This window comes from Protobothrops mucrosquamatus, unplaced genomic scaffold (genome assembly GCF_001527695.2).
Source record: "Protobothrops mucrosquamatus isolate PMUCROS unplaced genomic scaffold, P.Mucros_1.0 scaffold2982, whole genome shotgun sequence".
NCBI classification, from domain to species: domain Eukaryota; kingdom Metazoa; phylum Chordata; class Lepidosauria; order Squamata; family Viperidae; genus Protobothrops; species Protobothrops mucrosquamatus.
Window position 1 is genome coordinate 401,752 of NW_015389002.1, and position 20,671 is coordinate 422,422.

General features: G+C 36.5%; 1 protein-coding gene across 1 annotated transcript in view; it reads right to left on the reverse strand.

The window, feature by feature from the left end:
- Positions 1-372: 372 nt before the first annotated feature.
- CCDC68 (coiled-coil domain containing 68) overlaps positions 373-20,671 on the reverse strand; it is a 33,364-nt gene continuing 13,065 nt past the window's right edge. The window contains exons 5-11 of the mRNA XM_015826159.2: positions 15,509-15,634; positions 11,724-11,852; positions 8,627-8,709; positions 6,586-6,691; positions 4,365-4,448; positions 3,272-3,348; positions 373-643 (exon numbers count right to left, since the gene is read on the reverse strand). Of these exons, the coding sequence (XP_015681645.2) occupies positions 595-643; positions 3,272-3,348; positions 4,365-4,448; positions 6,586-6,691; positions 8,627-8,709; positions 11,724-11,852; positions 15,509-15,634 (654 nt within the window). The 3' untranslated portion in view covers positions 373-594. The remainder of the gene's footprint in view (positions 644-3,271; positions 3,349-4,364; positions 4,449-6,585; positions 6,692-8,626; positions 8,710-11,723; positions 11,853-15,508; positions 15,635-20,671) is intronic.

The following is a 20,671-nucleotide window of genomic DNA, read 5'->3' on the forward strand; positions in this document are numbered from 1 at the left end:
GCAATTCGGTGTGATGAGAGATTTTTCTATTAGATTGATGCAATCTCCACATAAGTGCCTGTTCATCTTTCTCTCTCTTGCCTGGTATCCAAAATTAGGAAGAGAGAATTCTCACGAAACTAATATTAGTCAGTTGTGGTTCAGCCGTACCACATATTTGAGCTCTCCACTGTATCTTTGATCCAGCTGCCTTAGTCCTCCAGAATATTCGTCAATGTAGATTCAGATGCATGTTATAGAACTTGCAGGAGGAAATTTGTCCTTATGGATTAATGAGTTCTGAAGCCAATGCATTTCCATCACTAGTATGAACAACTACAATGCTTCTAATGTCCCTGTACATGACTAAAAATGGAATCTGTCTCTCCATATGTCTCAGCTTCCTGGATGTCTGCTGTCACATCTGAATTTACTTCTTCCCTTAGAAGACCATCTTAAGATTCCATACATTAATTCAAAAGATAAAATTTGTTAGGTGATACCAAAATTCCTTGTGCATATAAATCCAATGAAAATGCATAGAAAAGTTATTCTGGAAAGAAATAACAATCCTTGTAATGGATCTGAGGAAGATTTAGACATCACAGGAATAGGTTACTTGCGTCGTCTGGATATCACAATGTACGGCATGTTTTCGTCAATCCTGGAACAAGATGGAGAAACGTTTAATTGGTTAAGTACCATTTTGAAAAATCCAGTTTAGCTTGTGGAAATTAATCCTGTATTGATATTATTCAAAGAATCTGGAGGAAGGAATTATTCAGAGATCCTAAGAACTGTGTTAGATTAATAGTTATCAAATTCAGTTGACAAATGGTCCACAGCATTTAGGATACTTGTTTTATAAATATTAACCACAGTGACAAGATCTGTCTCTTGATTTGAATAAAGGTTGCAATAATTTGAAAATTATTTTTTTAAAGTGGAAACTGAACCAGCCTTTGTGGCAAAAATTTCTTAGAAATTCTAACATGTTCTGTTACTCCATATTTATATTTTTGTTAGTTTTTTTTTCAGCTCAGCAATAAAGTAGACCTGAAGATTAACTTGTCGTGTAGATTCACATTCATGACTATCATTTTCACTTAATAACCAAGTTCATGCATTACATTAAATTATGGTATATTTAACCATGGCTCACTGAATAAACAAATAACAATTGACTGAGTTCACACAATATATCAACTCCAAAATACCAACCAAAACAGGATTATAGTTTAGCTCAGGTGAATCCAACCAATCTTTTTTAAAACAATTATTTTTCCTGAACATTTTAAAAGGAAAAGAGAGAAACAAAATCAGTAAAGAACAAAGTAAAAAAAAATATGAAAAATGCTAAATAAATAGATACGGGATTTTCAAAAATGCAATAAACTGAACTCAAATTTTCAGAGTAATATCAACTTAGTTCTAGGTATTTGGATAATGTTTTGAAACCACAGATCATTTTTAAAGTAAGTTAATAAGTAGATATTAATGGCAATAATCAGAAGAAAATGAATCAAAGTTAAAAACTATGCTCTTATTTTGTCAACTGAAAAAAGAGCCATGTTTAACAAATCATTCAACAGTTAAATGTTAAAACTTTATGAGAAAATTTTTGGTGTGCTGTAAACCCATGAGCAGAATTGTAGTCCAAAAATGGTTCCTATATGAGATTAAATTTTGTATAAATTTTGTTTTTCAAATAGAAATTTTAGACTTCTAAGTACTTTCCCACAAGTTCATTAATTTTACAGAAAGAATTGTACACACTTTTCGGTTAAAGGTAGCTATTAATGTACTACATACACACAGATTTTGATAATATTCAATCAAAAGATGGCAGATTGAAAAGGGAATTCAACCTTTAGAAATTGTTTTCAAGTTATTTTGAATCAGGAAATTAAGGTAGCAAACATTTTGGAAAACTCAAACCATAAGGGGCATTTTTCAATATCATTAGCAAAGACTATGATTTGACTGATTGCCTGAATTAGCTAAAGACTGCAGAATTTGATATATCACAATTCCCTGTAATTTGCTTCTGTGGACTAATTATTTTAATGATAGTAGTGACCAAGTGTTGGAAAGATTTTCCCCCAGGATAAACCCATTTCTGTAACTATAATGTATTTTCTGTGTGCTGTAGCCCCACCTTCTGGAGAATCTTTGCACATTGCAGAAATTTAGTCTTCTGGTTCACAGAGCAAAAATGTTGCCAGATATCTCACAGGAAAAACATTGAGCTATATATCCTGTCAACAATTCTATTGTCCACTGTCTAGTCCAGCTCATGCAATTTTTCATACACAACATGTAGCACAAGTTCAGCTGGTACATTGGCTGCTGAAACCCAACAAACCTAACCAGGTCAGATCAGGTGGCTTCATTCCTGTGCCATGCTAAGCTTGGATAGTTTTAACCTCAGTTAGAATTTACATGCTTTTATATGTTGTGGGAATCTAATTGGGTTGATTAGCTTATCATCCAGTTTACTGTATGAACCAGAAGATGAATTACATCAGTAACCAAGTTTAAGATCATAGACAAAAATGGTTGTTGCATTCCACGAGCTATTATAATTAAGATATTGATATGGTGCTGGAGAAGACTCCTGCGAGTCCCTTGGACTGCAAGGCGTTCAAACCGGTCAGTTTTAGAAGAGATCAACCCCAACTGCTCTTTAGAAGGCCAGATCCTGAAGTTGAAACTCAAATACTTTGACCACCAAATGAGAAGGAAGGACTCACTGGAGAAGAGCCCAATGCTGGAAAAGATTGAGGGCAATAGAAGAAGGGGACGTCAGAGAATGAGGTGGCTGGATGGAGTCACTGAAGCAGTAGAAGTGAGCTTAAATGGACTCCAGAAGATGGTAGAGGACAGGAAGGCCTGGAGGAACGTCGGACATGACTTCACAACTAACAACAACAACAAGTTAAGACTTTATCCTTTCCCAATCTAAACCCCTTCAAATGGGGTTACAATCTCCAGAATCCCCAATCAGATAGGAATTTTGGGAGTTGCAGTCCTGATACACCTGAAATGGACCATATGGAAACAGATTTTTGCAGTTTCCCACTGTGTTAGTGGTGGCCACCAAATTGAAGCATTTCCAGGGGAAAAGTTCTCAGTCATCCTCATTATATCGCATCCCTTTAAAAACATAGAAATTTCCAGGCATTTTTGGCAGGTTTGGGAGAAAAGAAAGAAGTCTTCAATCACTCAAAGAATTTTAGCATTTTTAAAGATGTAATTGTTAAACCACCATAAAAACAAGGAAAAGACATACCTTGTGGAAACAGCCTTGGAGATTTTTCGTTTTGATTGGTTCTTGTAGAATTCCACTTGATACCTCAGTTCATTGTTCTAGAAATGTAGAGTATATAAGTATATACATCATATAAAATTCAAATATTGACAGAGATAGATGCTTAGCTTTTTTGGCCTGCGTGTCCTATAAGAGACCAACAAATTGCAACTAAATAAAAAGATGGAATAAATAGAAGTGCCTCTTAAATGCCATCACAGCACACACATAACTGGGGTAGAGATAGCAATGCCTAAAATTGATCTTGCAAACTCCGAATAACTGAGGATACTGCAAAACCAAATGATTGAAACTGATTTAGATCTTACAACATTCTTATATTCTATTGGAGCAGTACAATATTAAGGCTTGCCATAATATTTAGGAAAGTTTATCAAAAAATGCTGTGTCCTGAAATTGATGCATCCAGGTTTTTTTGGGGGGAAGGGGAGGAATGAATCAACATAATGGGTAGAATAGATCTGAGTTTTCAAATAACAACAATACAAACAATACAAACAGAAGTGAAATGACTGTGGTAAAAGAAAGCAGTATCAATAGTATCAATAGTAATAGGTGCCTTGGGTGCAATTCCAAAATATCTGGAGCACCACTTGAACAACATCAGCATTGACAAAATCACCATCAGTCAATTGCAAAAGGCAGCTTTACTTGGAACAATGTCGATGGAAATTCTCAATCATCAGGTCATGGTTGTCTCAAAGGTCCTTTTCCAAAAGGCAACTGGATTTTATTGGGGTTTTTTTCCTTGAAAATGTTTCACTTCTCATCCAAGAAGCTTCTTCAGTACCAAACTAAAGAAATTTCTTGGATGAGAAGTGAAACATTTTCAAGGAAAAAAACCAAAGGTTCAGTTGCCTTTTGGAAAAGCACCTTTAAGACTTGACTTGGAACATTACACCCTGCAACAACACATTTAATACCATCAAAGAACAACATCTGCCTATCCCAGGTCCTTGGGAAGGACTTGATAGATAAATTAAAAATGCTGAATCCAGTCTAAACATCTGGCTAATAGTGTGCCAAACCACAATAGTAAGAATAATTACTTTACCTTTTCTTGAAGTACTGCTATCTGGTTGTTTAAGTTTTCTATTCTTTCATCCTGATATTTCAGTTCATTATTCAGCCTCTCGGTCTAAAACAATGTGGAGAAATTATTTAGTAACAAAATTTCCTAGATGCAATTTCAAAGTCCATGCCTTGAAAATCCACGAGATTATTTCACAGCAGAAGGCCCTCTGAGTAACATTTCACATTGCCAGGATTATTAAAAAATATTTCTATACCTTTTACTCTGTTACATTTGTTCTTATTGTGATATAAGAAGAAGAGCCTCTTCTCAAGTTAACACATCTGAAGATTTTTGAAGCCGGGGAAAGTTCATGCCCTTCAACCAATCAGATTTAAACATTTTACCAATGTCTGCAGAATGATGTACTATAGAATCATATCGTTTACAATCAAAGGTATTTTCCGATTTATGTAGAATTATAGGCAGTCCTCAGCATACAACCTTATGGAGCCTGCCCATTACAGTTGTGATAGTAGTAAAACAGGTCCGTCTTGTGGCAGATCTGATTTTACAATGTTTTTTGTAAATTGGTTCATTAAATAAACCAATGGGCTCGCTTATGGCACCATTTTGCCAAAAACCAGAACTGCTGTCATGTAACCGAGGAATGCTGCAAAAGCTGTAAATATGACCATGTTGCTGAGCATCCGAAATTCGGTCACATGACTGAGGAGGGGACCATCGGAAGCTCAGATCCAGGTCGTAAGTCCTTTTTCTGGGTCCATCATAACTTCGAACCCTAACCATTCATACATAAACAATAGGTTGTCTTGAATGCCTTACAGTAATATGGAAGTGGGCTTCATCTTGAGTCATGTTTGAACTTCGAACATACATGTATTAGATATTTACTTGCACTGCATTATTTGTTCAACATTACTACATTATTGCTTTTATCATTAATATCTGTATGCTGCCGGCAGTGAGGCAACAAATAAACCGAATAAATAAGCATTTGCTATGTAATTGCTTTTAAATCTTATTTTTTCAAGACTAAATAAATAATAAAATAATAACTGATGTTTATGTTCCACCTTTTCTCCTTAGCTCAAGGTGCTTTATATAAAGCCCTTCATATTTTTTCCTCACAGAAAGAAGCTGTGTGAGAGAATAATTGGTCCAAAGTCTGGACTCCTAGTTTTCGAACTGGTGATGTTCTGTAATAAGAAGATTTTTTTGTGTGTCAATGTGAGTTTAACCGTATATAATATTAGAAACGAGTGTTAAAAGTGAATCAATAAGGAAGACCACCACACACACACACACACACACGTAAACTCTTTTTATTTATTTTATGTGTCTACACATCATTAATTAAAATCATATATAATAATAATAATAATAATAATAATTTAATTTATATACCGCCCTTCTCCCGCAGGACTCAGGGCGGTGCACAGCATATTAAAACAAGTACAAATACAAGATACAAAAAAAGTATTATAGTATTATTATCCATATCTCCAGAGATATAAAAAAATAAAACTTTTTACTTTAGTTTTAACATTCATAGTGTACTGCCTATGTATGATTACAGAAATAACTCTTCTCTTTGCTTCATGAGGTTTTCTGATTTTTATCTTCAAAAATGCCCCGTTTTGTCTGTTTTATACTTTTCTGTTTTTTGTTCAGTGATTAATTGGATAACTGCTTCTTTCAAACATGTATCTTAATGTTATCTCAATATGCATCTCAAGTATTTGACACAACTATACAGTTAATGATTGTGTTAATTAATGAGAGCACAAAAGCATTTAAAAATTAGATTACATTAATCCTATATATAAGATATATAGAATATTTATAATATACACACACACTCTCACACACATACACATATTATATTTCAAAATAATTTTTAAATATAAATGCACAAGAGTGCAATTCATGAACAGATTTGCTCATGTTCAAATTAAAATAATAACAAAAGTCTGATTGAAGGGTTTTACTTGACTGCTGCCCAAATAAATGGAAGAATTAACAGAAAATTATGCCATGAAAATGAAGAAATGTATAACGGTTATAAACAACTCCCTTTTCAGTTCCCATTTTTTTTGAGGGGGGGTCTTCTGTAAACCTGCCAATCCCCCATGTTTCTCAGTACTTCCTTCCCACACATACATGAAGATGATTGATTTCACTACATGGTGATCTGAACTCAGAGCTTTGCTCCTAGTATATTGAAATAAATTATTCAAACCTGGTGAATCAGATTGTGCAAATGTTGGTGCTGGGAATGGATCATACTATCCAGGTGAGTAATCTGCTCCTGAAGAACACACATCTCTGACTGAACTTTTACACAGCTGGAACAAATGAGAAAGAGAAATGAGCTAATGCATGCACTGGAAAAGCATTAAAGGAAGGAAAATGAAGAGTAATAAAGCCATTGAGAAAATTTGCATAAACTTTATGGAAGATGGACACTTTCTTATTGACCAAATGGGCAAAGGATGATGAAATGTTCATATTAGTAGGAACTGATCAAGATCTCTTGTTCCAATGGAATTTAGCTTTTGGGGTTTTGTTAACCGTTTTCTTTTCAATTTTATGAACGTGTCCATAGAAGGTTGAAATGCTACTTAGCAATGACAAAATCAGCAAACAAAATTTGGATGATCTGATTGCAAATGGCACTCATCATGAAGACCATACTGGAATTATACGTTCTTCTGAAGATCTTCTCTAAGACTTCTGTTAAAAATCAATGAATAAACCATTACATGTCTTCATAACTGATTGTCAGTCCCAAAGGTGATTTTTCAGGAGGCAACTGGACTTTCTTGTTTTTCTTTGAAAATGTTTTTCAAAGAAAAACAAGAAAGTCCAGTTGCCTCGTGAAAAAGCACCTTTGGGACAACCATGACCTGGATGACTGAGAATCTCCATAAACATTTAGCTATGCACTTTGGGATGAACACCCTCTGAATAGTGTGGGAGTATGAACGGATTTCCAGAAAACATTGCAGACTACAGGAACAGGGCAGAAAACATCCTGCAGCCAGAAGGCTCCACACACATTTGCATTACTCAGGTGACCCTGACGACATAGATAAACCTCCAAAAGGCCTCAATGACTCTCTAAATGCAAATGACCAGCTGTCTGCAAGGAATATAAATCCTTCCATTCCTCACCATCTGGCGAAATGTCTTCAAAGAAAAACAAGAAAGTCCAGTTGCCTCCTGAAAACGCACCTTTCGGATAACAATGACCTGGATGACTGAGAATCTCCATAGACAACTGACCATCGGCCAGCCAGATTTCTTTCTTCTTCCTTTATCTCACCAGTCACATCAATCTTTTCTAGATAAGCATAGCTTCACCCCTGCTGCTCCATTTAAGTTCTTAATTGGCAATCAGTTAATGTGATTGCATGATGTGCAATTATTATGTGAAGTCTCTTTTGTGCTTCTTTTGTTCTCCAAAATCCTGAACCTCTACTTCAGGGGTGTCAAACTGCCAGCCCGCGGGCCGGACACGTCATGCGGAAGCCACGCCCACCCGATTGCCAGCAATGGCAAAACTCTCCCGATACATTGTGCGACGTCACGTGATGTTGCGAGTTTGACATGTCTGCTCTACTTTATCTTCTAGTACCGTGTACCCTTCAGAGCCTCACTTTGCAAATCAGCTCTTTTTTTAATTGGTAATTTGCTACTCAATTTTGGTATAAAATGTGACATAATATGGATTTTGTAAACAGTATCCAGCCACCAAGCATAGATGCCAGGACGAGTCTACCATTACATATCTGGTATTTATGCAGAAAATTATGTGATATGGGATCCACCTACTGTAAGGGGATTCACCTGCTCTTTTGTAAAAGATGCATTGTATACAGACTACACAGTCTATGGCCTGAGATGAGATGGGAGGCATTTGAAATGAAGATGGATAGGAACTATAGATCTGCTCCTGCCATCTGTCATGTGTCATGTGCAGATTTTCCAGAGTTTCTGCCATAGGAGAAGAGTATATTTGATGCAATCTACCCCACCTGTATTAAATGATACTATCAAACAGTATTTCCTAATTAAAATCAGATCAGGTGAGAGAACATGCCATTATACAGATTAATTTTTCTTTATAAATTGCAGCTCTTGTATAATTGACAGAGTGGTCTATCTTTTACTAATACAAAGATTCTCCTGTGCTTTTAAACACTCTGGGCAAGTATTTATAAACCCCTATTGATTTAGGGTTTGGGCTTTTTAAAAAACGTTTTCTGAGGTTTACTAACCTTCTAGTACTCTCAGCATTTGACATCATTTGATGCAACTTCTTTTTTAAAAGCTCTTTCTTTTCATCCAGTGTTTTCTTTTCCTAAAGGGAACATCATCATCATCATCATCATTCAAAGTTCACACATTCCTCAGAATTACCTTCAGGGATGACCACAACACCTGGCAAACTGCAGATATGCAAAACCTCATAGTTGGAAGACATGAAATCATCTTGCCCTAAACATCTGCTGAGGACAGGAATCCATATTAAAATGGGGTTGACCAGAATCTACTTGAATGCTTTTAATTTAGGGCAGTTCACCCTTCCCTTGGTCTACTATGATTACAATCAAAATATAGCAGGAAGGAACCTTGGAGGGCTGTTCAAGCAGCAGACCCTATACAATTTCAGACAAGTGGTTGTCCAGTTTCTTCTTAAGCACCCACAATTTCTGAAGGCAAGCTGTTTCACTGGTTAATTGTTCTCACTGTTAGGAAGTTTCTCCTTAATTCCAGGTTGCTTCTCTCCTTTGATTAGTTTCCATCCGTTGTTTCTTGTCTTGCCTTCTGGTGCTTTAGAAAATAAGTTGACCCCCTTCTTCTTTGTGGCAGCCCCTCAAATACGGGAATACTGCTATCATGTCACCCATAATTTTTCTTTTCTCTAGACTAGCCATACCAGTTCCTACAACCGTTCTTCATATGTTTTAGTCTCCAAGCCTTTTATCGTCCTAGTTGCTCTTCTCTGCACTTTTTCCAATTATTCTTAGGAACAATTTTCTTAACATTCATGTTTCCTTCTGCAACTTAAAATCATTTAAAAAAAATGGTTCAATCAGTAACCAGCTGATTTTTTATAAGAACATTAGAAGACAAAAGTTTCGATTTGTATAGGTAAAGGAGTCAGAGAGGACACGGTCAAAAACGGTCAAAAGGCTAGGAGGAAAGAGCAAGAAGAGACTTGGAAAAAGTCAAACAAACTTAGAAAGAATTTTATACTACGGAAGTAAAGAGAATAAGACACTCCCCGTACTAAGTACATTGTACAGCAATTAGGATTGGACCTCTTGAGGTGGTGTAGGATAGTCTGTGGTTGAACATGGCATTAGGAAAATGCCAACATCTTAGCAAGTTAAAGTGAGCCAGGCTGTCACATTAAGCCAACCTGTTGTTTAATTTGGGTTCAGCACATCCTGCAAACAGCACGACTATGTTTTGTAAAATGTTGGGTGAAATGTTATTTCAAATTCCAGACCACCTTAAACAAAAAAGGAATCTTTACAAACAAATTAATGTTTTAGTATCTTGCCAGAGAGGGCAGTCCCATCTAGTAAAGGATGCCACCTAACCAGAAACTTGTCATGACTGAGAATGCTACAACTATAATTTTGATGAGTTTAGCTGTTTCAGGATCAGAGGTGAACATCTTATCATTTTATCATTTCCCATTTCCAAAGCTTCTCAGTCTGAGTCCTTTGCTGAGATTCCATTAACGAAATCTGATTCCTTTGTCTTCCAACTTAATTACAGAAGCATATGGTGACTTGGGTTTTAGGTAATACATTTACTGCAGTAACTCTGTTTGCTTCACAAGTGTCAATGCTTATTAGTGAATCCACTGAGAAAGTTTTGCAAAAGGCCTTGCTGGAGTGTTTCAATAACAGCAAAGAATAAATATTGTAGGAGTTCAAATTGTTGTCACAAATTGGCTTTCTTCTATTTCCCAGGGAAATAATACCTCACCTCAACAGTTTTCTGTTAACACCTACATTAAAAAATGGTTTCTTGCCTCCAGATCCCACACACTGTCACAAACTTTAATGTCAAATAGAGAGTGTCGTGCAAAAATCTACTTATTAGTAAGGAATATGTAAATGTTTGTCATTTCTAGTTCTGGCTTGAAAAGAAAATAAGCTTCACCAGTTGAAAAGTGTTAGATTAATCATCAGTTTCATACAAAGAGCAATCACAATATTTGACCTAACATGCGCAGTGCAACCAACAATAATAGGTACATACAAGTAGTCCTTGACTTACAACCACAATTAAGTCCAAAATTTCCACTGCTAAGCAAGAGAGTTTTAAGGGAGTTTTGCCCTATTTTACAACTTTTCTTGCCACAGTTGTTAAATGAATCACTGCAGCTGTTAAGTTAGTAACACGGTTGCTAAGTGACTCTGGCTTCCCTTTTGATTTTGCTTGTCAGAAGGTCGCAAAAGGTGATCACATGACGCAGGGACACTGCAACCGTCATAAATATGAGCCAATTGCCAAGCGTCTGGATTTTGATCACATGACCATGGGGATGTTGCAACGGTCGTAAGTGCAAAAAACGGTCATACGTCACTTTTTTCAGTGTCGTTGTAACTTTGAACGTTCACTAAACGAACCATTGTAAATCGAGGAATGCCTGTGTTTCTTCATTTTAAAAAAGGCCACTAAAATTCTTAGGGAGCTGTCAGGTCCCCAAAACCTCTGTGTTTTCCCTTGCATATATATTCTACTTTTGGGGCCTGCCATTCTGCTGAGGGGAGGGGAAGCTTGGGATAACTTTTGCTTTCTACTTTCCCTCTCTTGCCTCTATCCTTGAGATAGAGGCAAGAGAAGAGAAGTTTTTAAGAAGAGACTGGACAGCCATTTGTCCGAAATGGTATAGAGTTTCCTGCCTGAGCAGGGGGTTGGACTAGATGACCTCCAAGGTCCCTTCCAACTTTACTACTACTACTACTACTACTACTACTACTATTATTATTATTATTGTTGTTGTTGTTATTAAGACCTTGAGATGTGCGCCAACTGTGCCAGTCACCCGCCCATCATACCATCCATGGATTGGCTGAATTTCAAATGGACATTATGATTTGGTGGGAAGAAGAATATTGCTTGCTTAACTATACCATTTGTGCATGATTTTCCCCAGATCTTGCCTTGACTTCCCTACTGTCACTGACCCCTAATAAAAGTATCCTTTTGAGACAATGCCTGTTTCAAGAGTTCTGCTTTCTTGGGTGGTTAGCTGAAGTGGGTCCTTACAGGAGCTTTGGCAGTCATTGGTAGAAGGCAGAACGGTTGCCATGAATGTACATGACTGATGCAACCACATTTCAGTCTCACCTCTTCCATCCTTTGTACTCGTTTTTCCAGTTCTTCAATATGGCCATATTTCTCATTCAGCTGCACACTCAGCTGTCCGAGGCTGTCAGTGCTTTGCTTTAAGATCTGCTCTTGCTCAAGTTTGCGAGTCTGCAATTAGAAAGCAAAAGCTGGGCTCTGAAGACTGTAGAAACAGATTATATCATGTTATTAGCTCAAGGCAAGGGACACAAACTGGTTTTTGTTTGGAATCAGTAGCACCCGCACTCTGAATACAATCACAGGCCAGTTCTATTTTTGAAAAACCCTACAATGGCCTGTTCCCATAGTTCCCCTGACATCACAGAGTTGTTTGGAGTTCTCAGTCTCTCTTTGGTGATTCCTACTTGAAATCCCACAACTGCTAAAAACTAAGGGTGGAACTGATTACTATTTGGAGGTAAGAAATACACAAAACTGCAGTGTTAACACTAAATTTGATTTAGAAAAATGTCTATCCTCTGTGATGGCCTATCATCTTCTTAAAAAACACTTTAACTATGGCATTCACATAGTTCACAACTGGAAGACAGCAAAATTGCAGAGTTGAGCTTTTGATGGTGATGGTAATAACTCAGGAAAATTACTATGGGATTTTTTTTAATGTAAGACATTCTTCCTGAGATAGTCATCAGATATTAAACATCCAGAAAGGCACTCTCTGAACTGAAATGTAAAGTCCATTTTTACACTTCTGGACATTTCTGCTCATTTTGGCAGCTGTTTGTTCTCCAAGCTTGCTGTTTAGCTCCTGGATGCTTTGTTACCAAATCTAGGTAATGTTTCCAGCAGGATTTAGGGTGAAGTGTCTTGTTCGATTTCTTCTCTGCTTATATAGATCCTTATATAGGTGGTGTTGCGGTCAGTTGATCATGTTGTTTACAAGGCATGAAATTAAACTGGTGAGGAGGTAAATTTCGCACACTGCAAACAGTCATGCGACAGCTGACCACAACACCACCCAGGACTTATATAAGCAGAGAAGAAACTGAACAAGACACTTCACCCTAAACCCCACTGAAGATGTTACCTAGTTTGGTAATGAGATGTCTGGGAGTTGAACAGCAAGCTCGGAGAACAAACCACTGCCAAAATCGACAACCTGAGCTATGAATATTGTCTACAATTTCTGCTCATTCCCACTTCAGAATCAACTATATCAAATCGTCTTTTAAAAACAAAAATGATGAAAAGCAAGGGATCAATCTAGTTTTGAAACACTCCCCACTCACTGCTTCCAAGGACAGTATATTATGGACCTGGGATCTGTATTATTATGGTTGATCGCACAGTCAGCCAGATGTTTAGACTGGATTTGGTATTTTTATCCATTTCTCAAGGCTTTCCCAAGGACCTGAGATAGACAGATTTTGTGTATTGTGTGTTGTGTATTGTGTTCCCAGTAAAGCTGCTTTTGTAATTGACTTGAGTTTGTCATTGCCGATGGTGTTCAAGTAGTTACTCCAGATGTTTTGGGATTGCACGGAAGGCACCTATTGGTATTATTTTTGCTTTCTTTTGTCACAGTCATTCTACTTCTATTTGCAGGTCTTTGTATTTTGTGATTTTCTCCAGTTCTTTCTCCTCTGTTCTGCTGTCTCTAGGAACTACCATATCCACCATTAACAATTTTTAAGTATTCTTATTCTTATTATATCATGGAAGGGGAGACGTGAGATTTTTGCCTCAATGTACAACATTTTAAAAAATACAGCCGAATATTGTGCACGATGGGTTAGGATTAGGGAATCTAATTGCAACATGGAATCTAATTTTTCTAGTTCTCCAAATAACCCATCTTTTGACAAGTAGTCCATGCTAATTTCATAAAGCAACACTGTGTTTCAAAAACTCTGGTCACTGGCATGTATTATTTTTGTATTAAAATTGGCTCACTGGTCAGAAAATATTACATTAAATGAAGAGGCTCACACTTTCAAGCAGCTTACAGTGTTTTAGTAATTTACATGATCTTCCAGTGGCTGTGTTGAGTAAAACTGTGCCTGAAGTTTGTAACTTTGAAAAAAGTCTAGCCATGGAATTTAGTGGCAAAGAACTTACCTAAACCGAAGTACTTTGAATATTAAAGGTCCTTGGTGCTCTTTGAGCTTGGTTGCTTTCTTGCAGACATTTCATTACCCAAACTTTGTTATCATCATTAGTGCTGCTGATGTTACCTAGTTTGGGTAATGAAACATCTGCAAGGAAACAACAACAGAGAGCATCAAGGATCCCTCATTTCAGCCCTGAACTACAAATATTCTCCTTTATTGGTACTTTGAATATTACTATATGAGGAATTTCCTCATTTTCCACAATTGTGGAAAAGAACAAATGTTTAAGGTTTGTTTTAAATGATAGCCTCCAACACTATTGATTCCACTTCTATGAGATTTGTTTGTGACTTTCACCTCTCAGTCAGGAGCTCAAAACAACATTCACAACATTAGCTTCTATTTTTCCCTACAGCAATGACCCTGTTCCATGAGACCAAATATGAGATTGCTTGTCATGTGATGAAGAGAATTACTGGAAGAAGAAGAGCTTTATATGCTGTAGCCCAGAGCACAGGAAGAGAAGGTGGATAACAACTTTGCTAGGATGAATGGACCAGTTTATTTCTTATCCAGATATAGTTTCTCACATGTTCATTCAAGAATCTATTCTGGTTTGTCTCTGGGATAGTCTGCATTTTAAAATCAAAATATGTTCAATTCATATTTAAATATGAGGGCAATTCAGAAATAAACCTCTGTTTGGTTATCAATGACAGACCCTCACAGACGCAGAACTTTTATTATACACATTAGAAAACTACAACTCTTGGGTGCATCTAGAGGTGTGTGGGCGAGCATTATCATGAACCAACACCACACCGAAAGTGGTGCCATAGAAAATCCCACCAAATGTGAAGATGCCAAAGGAGTACTGCTAGTGAAGTCCATGGGGCGTGGTTTGACCATCAATTCAGAAGTCTACTGTGAAATGTTATGAAAACTCAGACGAGCCATCCATAACAAGTATTGGGGTCTGCCGACTTTTGGTGTGGTGTTGGTTCACGATAATGCTTGCCTGCACACTGCTAGACGCATCCAAGAACTTTTGAAGCAGTTCCGTTGGGATGTTTTTGATCACCACCACCCCATAGCCCAGATTTAGCGCTGAGCAACTACTACTAAGGAATTTCAAACCTTGTAAGATATTATGACAAGTGCCTCAATATGAATGGCGGTTATGTCAAAAAGTAATGTAATGTTGTAGTTTTCTAATGTGTATAATAAAAGTTCTGTATCGGCGAATGTCTCTCATTGATAACCAAACAGAGGTTTATTTCCGAATTGCCCTCGTATATATAGTTTCTCTGTCACAATGTATGAATTGCTGTGTCTTTAAAACAATTAATACTTTCTTTAATATAGATCAGGGGAGCTCAGATCAATATGTGGACTAGTCTGCTTGTTTTGAAGTGTGGATCAAACAGTGTTGTAGAATATCCCTAAACTTGTCCTCTCATCCTCAATCATCTTTTCAAAATATCTCAAAGATTTTCTGGAGAACTATGCTTTGCTTGATACTTCAGGCAACTGCCTAGTTTAGTATTTGCAATTTTCTTGGTATGATTTCAGAAGTGGTTTGTCCTTGTCTTCTTCCTACAACTCAGATACCTTCATTCCTATGGCAGATGGCCTCATTCCAAGGCAGAACTAGAACTCACAATATCCTAGTTTCTAAGCACTGCACTAAACTGGGTCTCTTACATTTCATACCTTCATTGTATTTATGACTCCTTCTTGTCTTTTCTTCAGATCTTCAGAGCGCTTCGCATAATTCTCCTGGAGCTTTTGGAAGCCATGCTTCACACACTCAGCACCTGCTGCCCTTAAAGCTTCAAGCTGGAAAGGACACAATGGAAACAGACAGATTGTTTAAATCATTTGAGGAGAGACAACTGTTTTTCTTTTTCAAAAAAAGAATCACATGCCGTATAAGAGCATCACATGCCATGGAAATAAGTTCTCAGTATGAACTGTTGCGTTATAATTTGAAAGATTATAATTAGACATATTGAGAAGAGAGGCAAGGCCTATCTTAATCCAGCATTTCGTAATGGTAGCTTTATTATGGTCCAAAACCAGTACAAAATGTATAGCACTTGTTAGTTGCTTATATTGTTAGTCATTGCATTTACTCTCCTGCAAATTAAATTTTAACCTGTTTTATTTTTAATGGTTTTCATTTTCATTTTCTATTTATAACTATGTATTGCATTTTGTTTTTAACTGTGTAAGCCACCCAGAGTCATGTATGAAAATTCAATAAATAAAATAGGTTGAAACAATGCAAGTGGTTTTCAGCAATACAAGCTGTAACAGTTTAATACATGGTAAGCTTCTTTTTTATATAGTAATTGTATTAAATATAATTACAGCAGTAAAAACTAATACAAACTGAAAATAGAATAAAAAGAGAGAGTAAATGTGTGGAAAAGAAAAAAAAGGGAAAATTAGAAAAAAGACATTAAGAGAATAAGGAAAGTAAGCAAAGAAAAAAAAGAAAAGAACTGACCACACTTTCATCATGAGTATAAACAATTTAGTAACTTATCACCTCTTTAAAAAACACAATCTTTTTTTCCAATGCCCCATCTCTTATCTATAAACAAATCCATAAAGCCTCATCATTTCAGCCTGTCAGCAGAAATCTATTAAGAATTGCAGAGATATATGGATCTTAACCTTGATAAAAAAAAACAACAACTTTATATTCCTTTCTTTTACTTCTAATAATCTTAATCTTTAACCCTTTTAAATAATGTCATAGATTTTGATTTCTTTTCATTTCTTGTTTGTCCTTTCTCACAAAATTCTTCAAAACTTTAACAAGCCTCTTTTGTAAATCCAATGTAGGAAAATTATGCAGGTCACTCTCTTGGTTTGTTGTTTGTGTATCCCTTTTAATTATTAAGGTATCAGCCAGTTTCATTTGTATGTCCAGTGTTACAGTCTTGTAAAAATCCACTTTCAACTCAGTCTTGGATCATGTCAGTAGAACTTGCTCCTCTTCCATAACGTAACTTTTAGATACAGTCTATCTACAGAGGCAGAAACTTTTAAAATTCTGGTCCTGTGTTCAAAAATATCNGGTGCCGTCGGCCAAACAGTGCCGGCTGGCGACCCCAAGGGGGAGGGCCTTCTCTGTGGGAGCTCCCACCCTCTGGAATGAACTGCCCCCAGAGATCAGGGTTATCCCTGATCTCCCTTCCTTTCGCCGCGCCCTCAAGACTTGGTTATTCCAGCTTGCAGGACTGGCCTAGGGTAATTTTTAGAGGGGTTTTAATCAACAATTTTAAATTGGACAATTCTCTAATATTCTTTTAATTAATTTTAAATCCGTATTGTTATTTGTGTATTTTAATTGATTGTCCGCCGCCCTGAGTCCTACGGGAGAAGGGCGGGATATAAATCTAAATAATAAATAAATAAAATAAATAAAATAAAATCTTCTATATAAATAAAAATGTAAATGTTCGTTTGTTCAAAATCTTAAATCTCCAAAAGTTCTTCACCGATTGCTTTGAAATTTTGACACAACGTTGCATTCGAATACGCGCATGTTTTTATATACCTACTATTATATAGATGTCACACCTGTAACAGGTAAAAACATGCTTTTTTTGAAAAACAGCGCCATTTGTTGGACGTAAAAGCAACACACGCTAGCATTGTGAAATTAAATATATTACAAACGTGCGCTTTCTCTTTTCTTTCTTTTCCATTTAACCAGACTGAGCCACAGCAACGCGTGGCCGGGTACAGCTAGTGTTAAAATATTTTTGTTTCACTCTGTAAATGAAAGTCAAGTAAGCATTCTCCTTTTAATTATAATTTTTGATTCTTTGTAGTTCCCCTTAGTTTTAATTTTTTTTATTTAAAAGAAACAAAAGCAAAAACATTTTTCCTCAGGAGGTGTTCTTTATCATTAATTCAAAAATCTTATTTCATATTCATCTGAACTCTTAGGCCACTTGTAACTTTCTAAAATCAAAATTTTAATCACCCTTTTGCTGTCAATTCCCAAAAATTGTGATCTTAAATTTGTAGTTAAAACCTCTTTACTAAGGATTGAAGGAGGTTCACTTCATGCTGTAAAACTCCAAAGGTCAATCCAAAGGTTCCTAATAGCTGAAAAGCTGTTAATACCAATCTCCAAAATTGATTAAAATAAAACAAAGTAAGTGAACTCAGTGTCCTTTCAAGGGTGCCAACTGTGGATTGACCAAGATGGCAATTCCCTTGTCTCTCGTAGCTCTAAACCTCCCAGATATTGTTATCTTGCAGTTTCCTGATGAGGAACAGCTACCTGGAGCACCTGTGGGCAATCTCAAGTCCTTTCCTTGTCTGGAGAGCAATTACTGAAGAGCCTATCTACTCACCAGTTCTTCATTCCTCCATGATCATTGGTTCTACTTTTTGGTGTACTTCTATTAACAGATCTAGATAGGATGCAGCCTTATGGCTAAGGCACAAAATGTAGCAATTAAAAAAAGGGGAGAGGGGTTCAAGACATCTATCATTTAAAAAAACTTCTAGATACCATTGATCAAGGTGGTCAGGGAGTATTTTCATTTGTGTGTGTGTTGTGTTGCACATGTGTATTTTCAAGTCATTCTTGGTTCTTGGCTACTACCTAGACAAATCCCTGCAGTTTTTTTGGCAAGGTTTTCCATTGTTTGTTTCCTAGAGCTAAGAATGGACTTTATCAAACTGGCAGTGCAGTTCTCAATAAACTCTGTGTAAAAAAAAATAAGTTCTAGGGTTTCTAGTTCACCAAAGTTCAAGGGCATTGCTTAAGCGCTACAGGGATTTCCTTTTTATCTGCCATCCATAATTACAGAAGGGAAAGCAATAAAATGTGCTCTAGAAAAATACCCATTAGTAGTGGATATAGACTAATTTAAATAATGTGCAGGTTGTGGTTTCTTTGATTCATTAAGAAGATGACACCATAACCTGGAGGTTCTTCCTAAGTTAAGCTCAATATCTTCTAGCCTTTGTTTAACAAGCTCCATGACATTGTTATAACCCATAAGCAAATCAGGGGACATGCCAAGGGGAGGTTTGCTAGTTATTGCTATATATTATCTAGATTTAAATTTATAAGAGGTGTAGAAGCTCTGTGGGAAACAGACTCTGAGAAGGTAAAATATGGTTTGTTACTAAGCTTTCGTTTTGATGGTAATCAATCCAGCCTCAGTCTAAGCATAGCACTGGAAATACTTCTAGATCTCAGAAAGTATTATTGTATTCTCTCATATAGTTGAAATTTTATACCAGGTTTCCATCCAGCATTTTGTTTCTCATAGTGGCCAATCAAATATCTTTAAATGCTTAGAAACAGAATGCACTTCTCTCCTAATTTTCTCCCTGCATCTGGTATTTGCAAGAAAGTTATCCCCTCCATGGAGGTAACACTGAAATGTCAGACTAACACACTTTAATAGACTTATCCTCCATTTAATCCACTATTAAAGCCACCAGTTCTCCTTGATTTATGAGCACAATTGAGCCCAAAATTTCTGTTGCTAAGCAATACAGGTGTTAAGTGAGTTTTGTCTGGTGACTTTTATTGCCACAATCATTAAGTGAATCACTGCAGTTGTTAAGTTAGTAACATGGTTTTTAAGTGACTCTGGCTTCCCCATTGACTTTGCTTGGCAGAAGATCACAAAAGGGGATCACATGACCCCCAGGATCCTGCAAATATTATAAATATGAGCCAGTTGCCAAGTGTCTGGATTTTGATTGGGGATGCTACAATACTTGTAAGTGTGAAAAACGGTCATAAGCCACTTTTTTCAGTGCCATTGTTAGTGGCCATCACCGTATTGGATAGTAATAGATTCTGTGTGAAAAAGGTTTTTTTCTTTAAGATTTTTTGTTTTCAAAAGTGAACGTACACATATAAGAAAAGTGAAACACTTTCATACAGCTACAAATATTTGGTTTTTAATTGGCTTTTATAGGGAAATGTTTTGTATTGTTTTTAATATGCTGTGAGCCGCCCTGAGTCCCATGGGGGAGAAGGGCGGCATATAAGTCTTATTATAAATAAATAAAATAAATAAATAAAATACGGAAAGTGTTCAGTCCTTCTGATTATTCAGTTGTCCTCTTTTCCACTTTTTAATGACTCTCTTATATTGTTTCTCAATTATGGTATCCAGAATTATGCACTTTACTCCAGCTGTAAACATACCACAAAGTTCTATAAAAGCATTACCAATCCTGGTATTTTTATTTTCAATTCTTCGCCTAATGATTCAAGCAGGGGGGTTTGCTGACATCTTCATTGTGCTATCTACTGTAACCCAAATTCTTTCTCCTTGTTAGTTACAGAATCCTAAATTAATATGAATCTCAGATAAGAAGGTTTTGCCCCAGCGAGCATTGCTTTACACTTACTTACATTTAATAGCATTTGCTATTTGTTTGATCAGTTACTCAGTTTAAAAAGATTTCTCTGGGCTCATCATTTTTTAAAATAACTTGGTATCACTTGCAAACTTCACCAGCTCGCTATTAGTTCTATCTATTACTAAAACTCTTGTGCTTGATTGTTGGTAAGCTTCAATTGGGCAAAACATTGCATCATAGGGCAACCACGTTTTAAACCAACATGCCTCAAATTTGCCAATTTACAGAATGTGTCCAAAATTTGGAAGCCATGACTGCCATGAATTGTAATTTGGCAAAATTGTGGTTGCCACACTGTGCAGTTAGCTGCAATCGTAGAATCATTATTTCCAACACTCCCTGCCACTTTCCTGCAAGGTAAGTCAAAGGGGAGAAGGAAGTCAGAGGTTGATGTCAGCCCTCCCAGATAAACCAGACCGGAAACTCAACTAGATGGACTAATTCTGCTTTATTGTA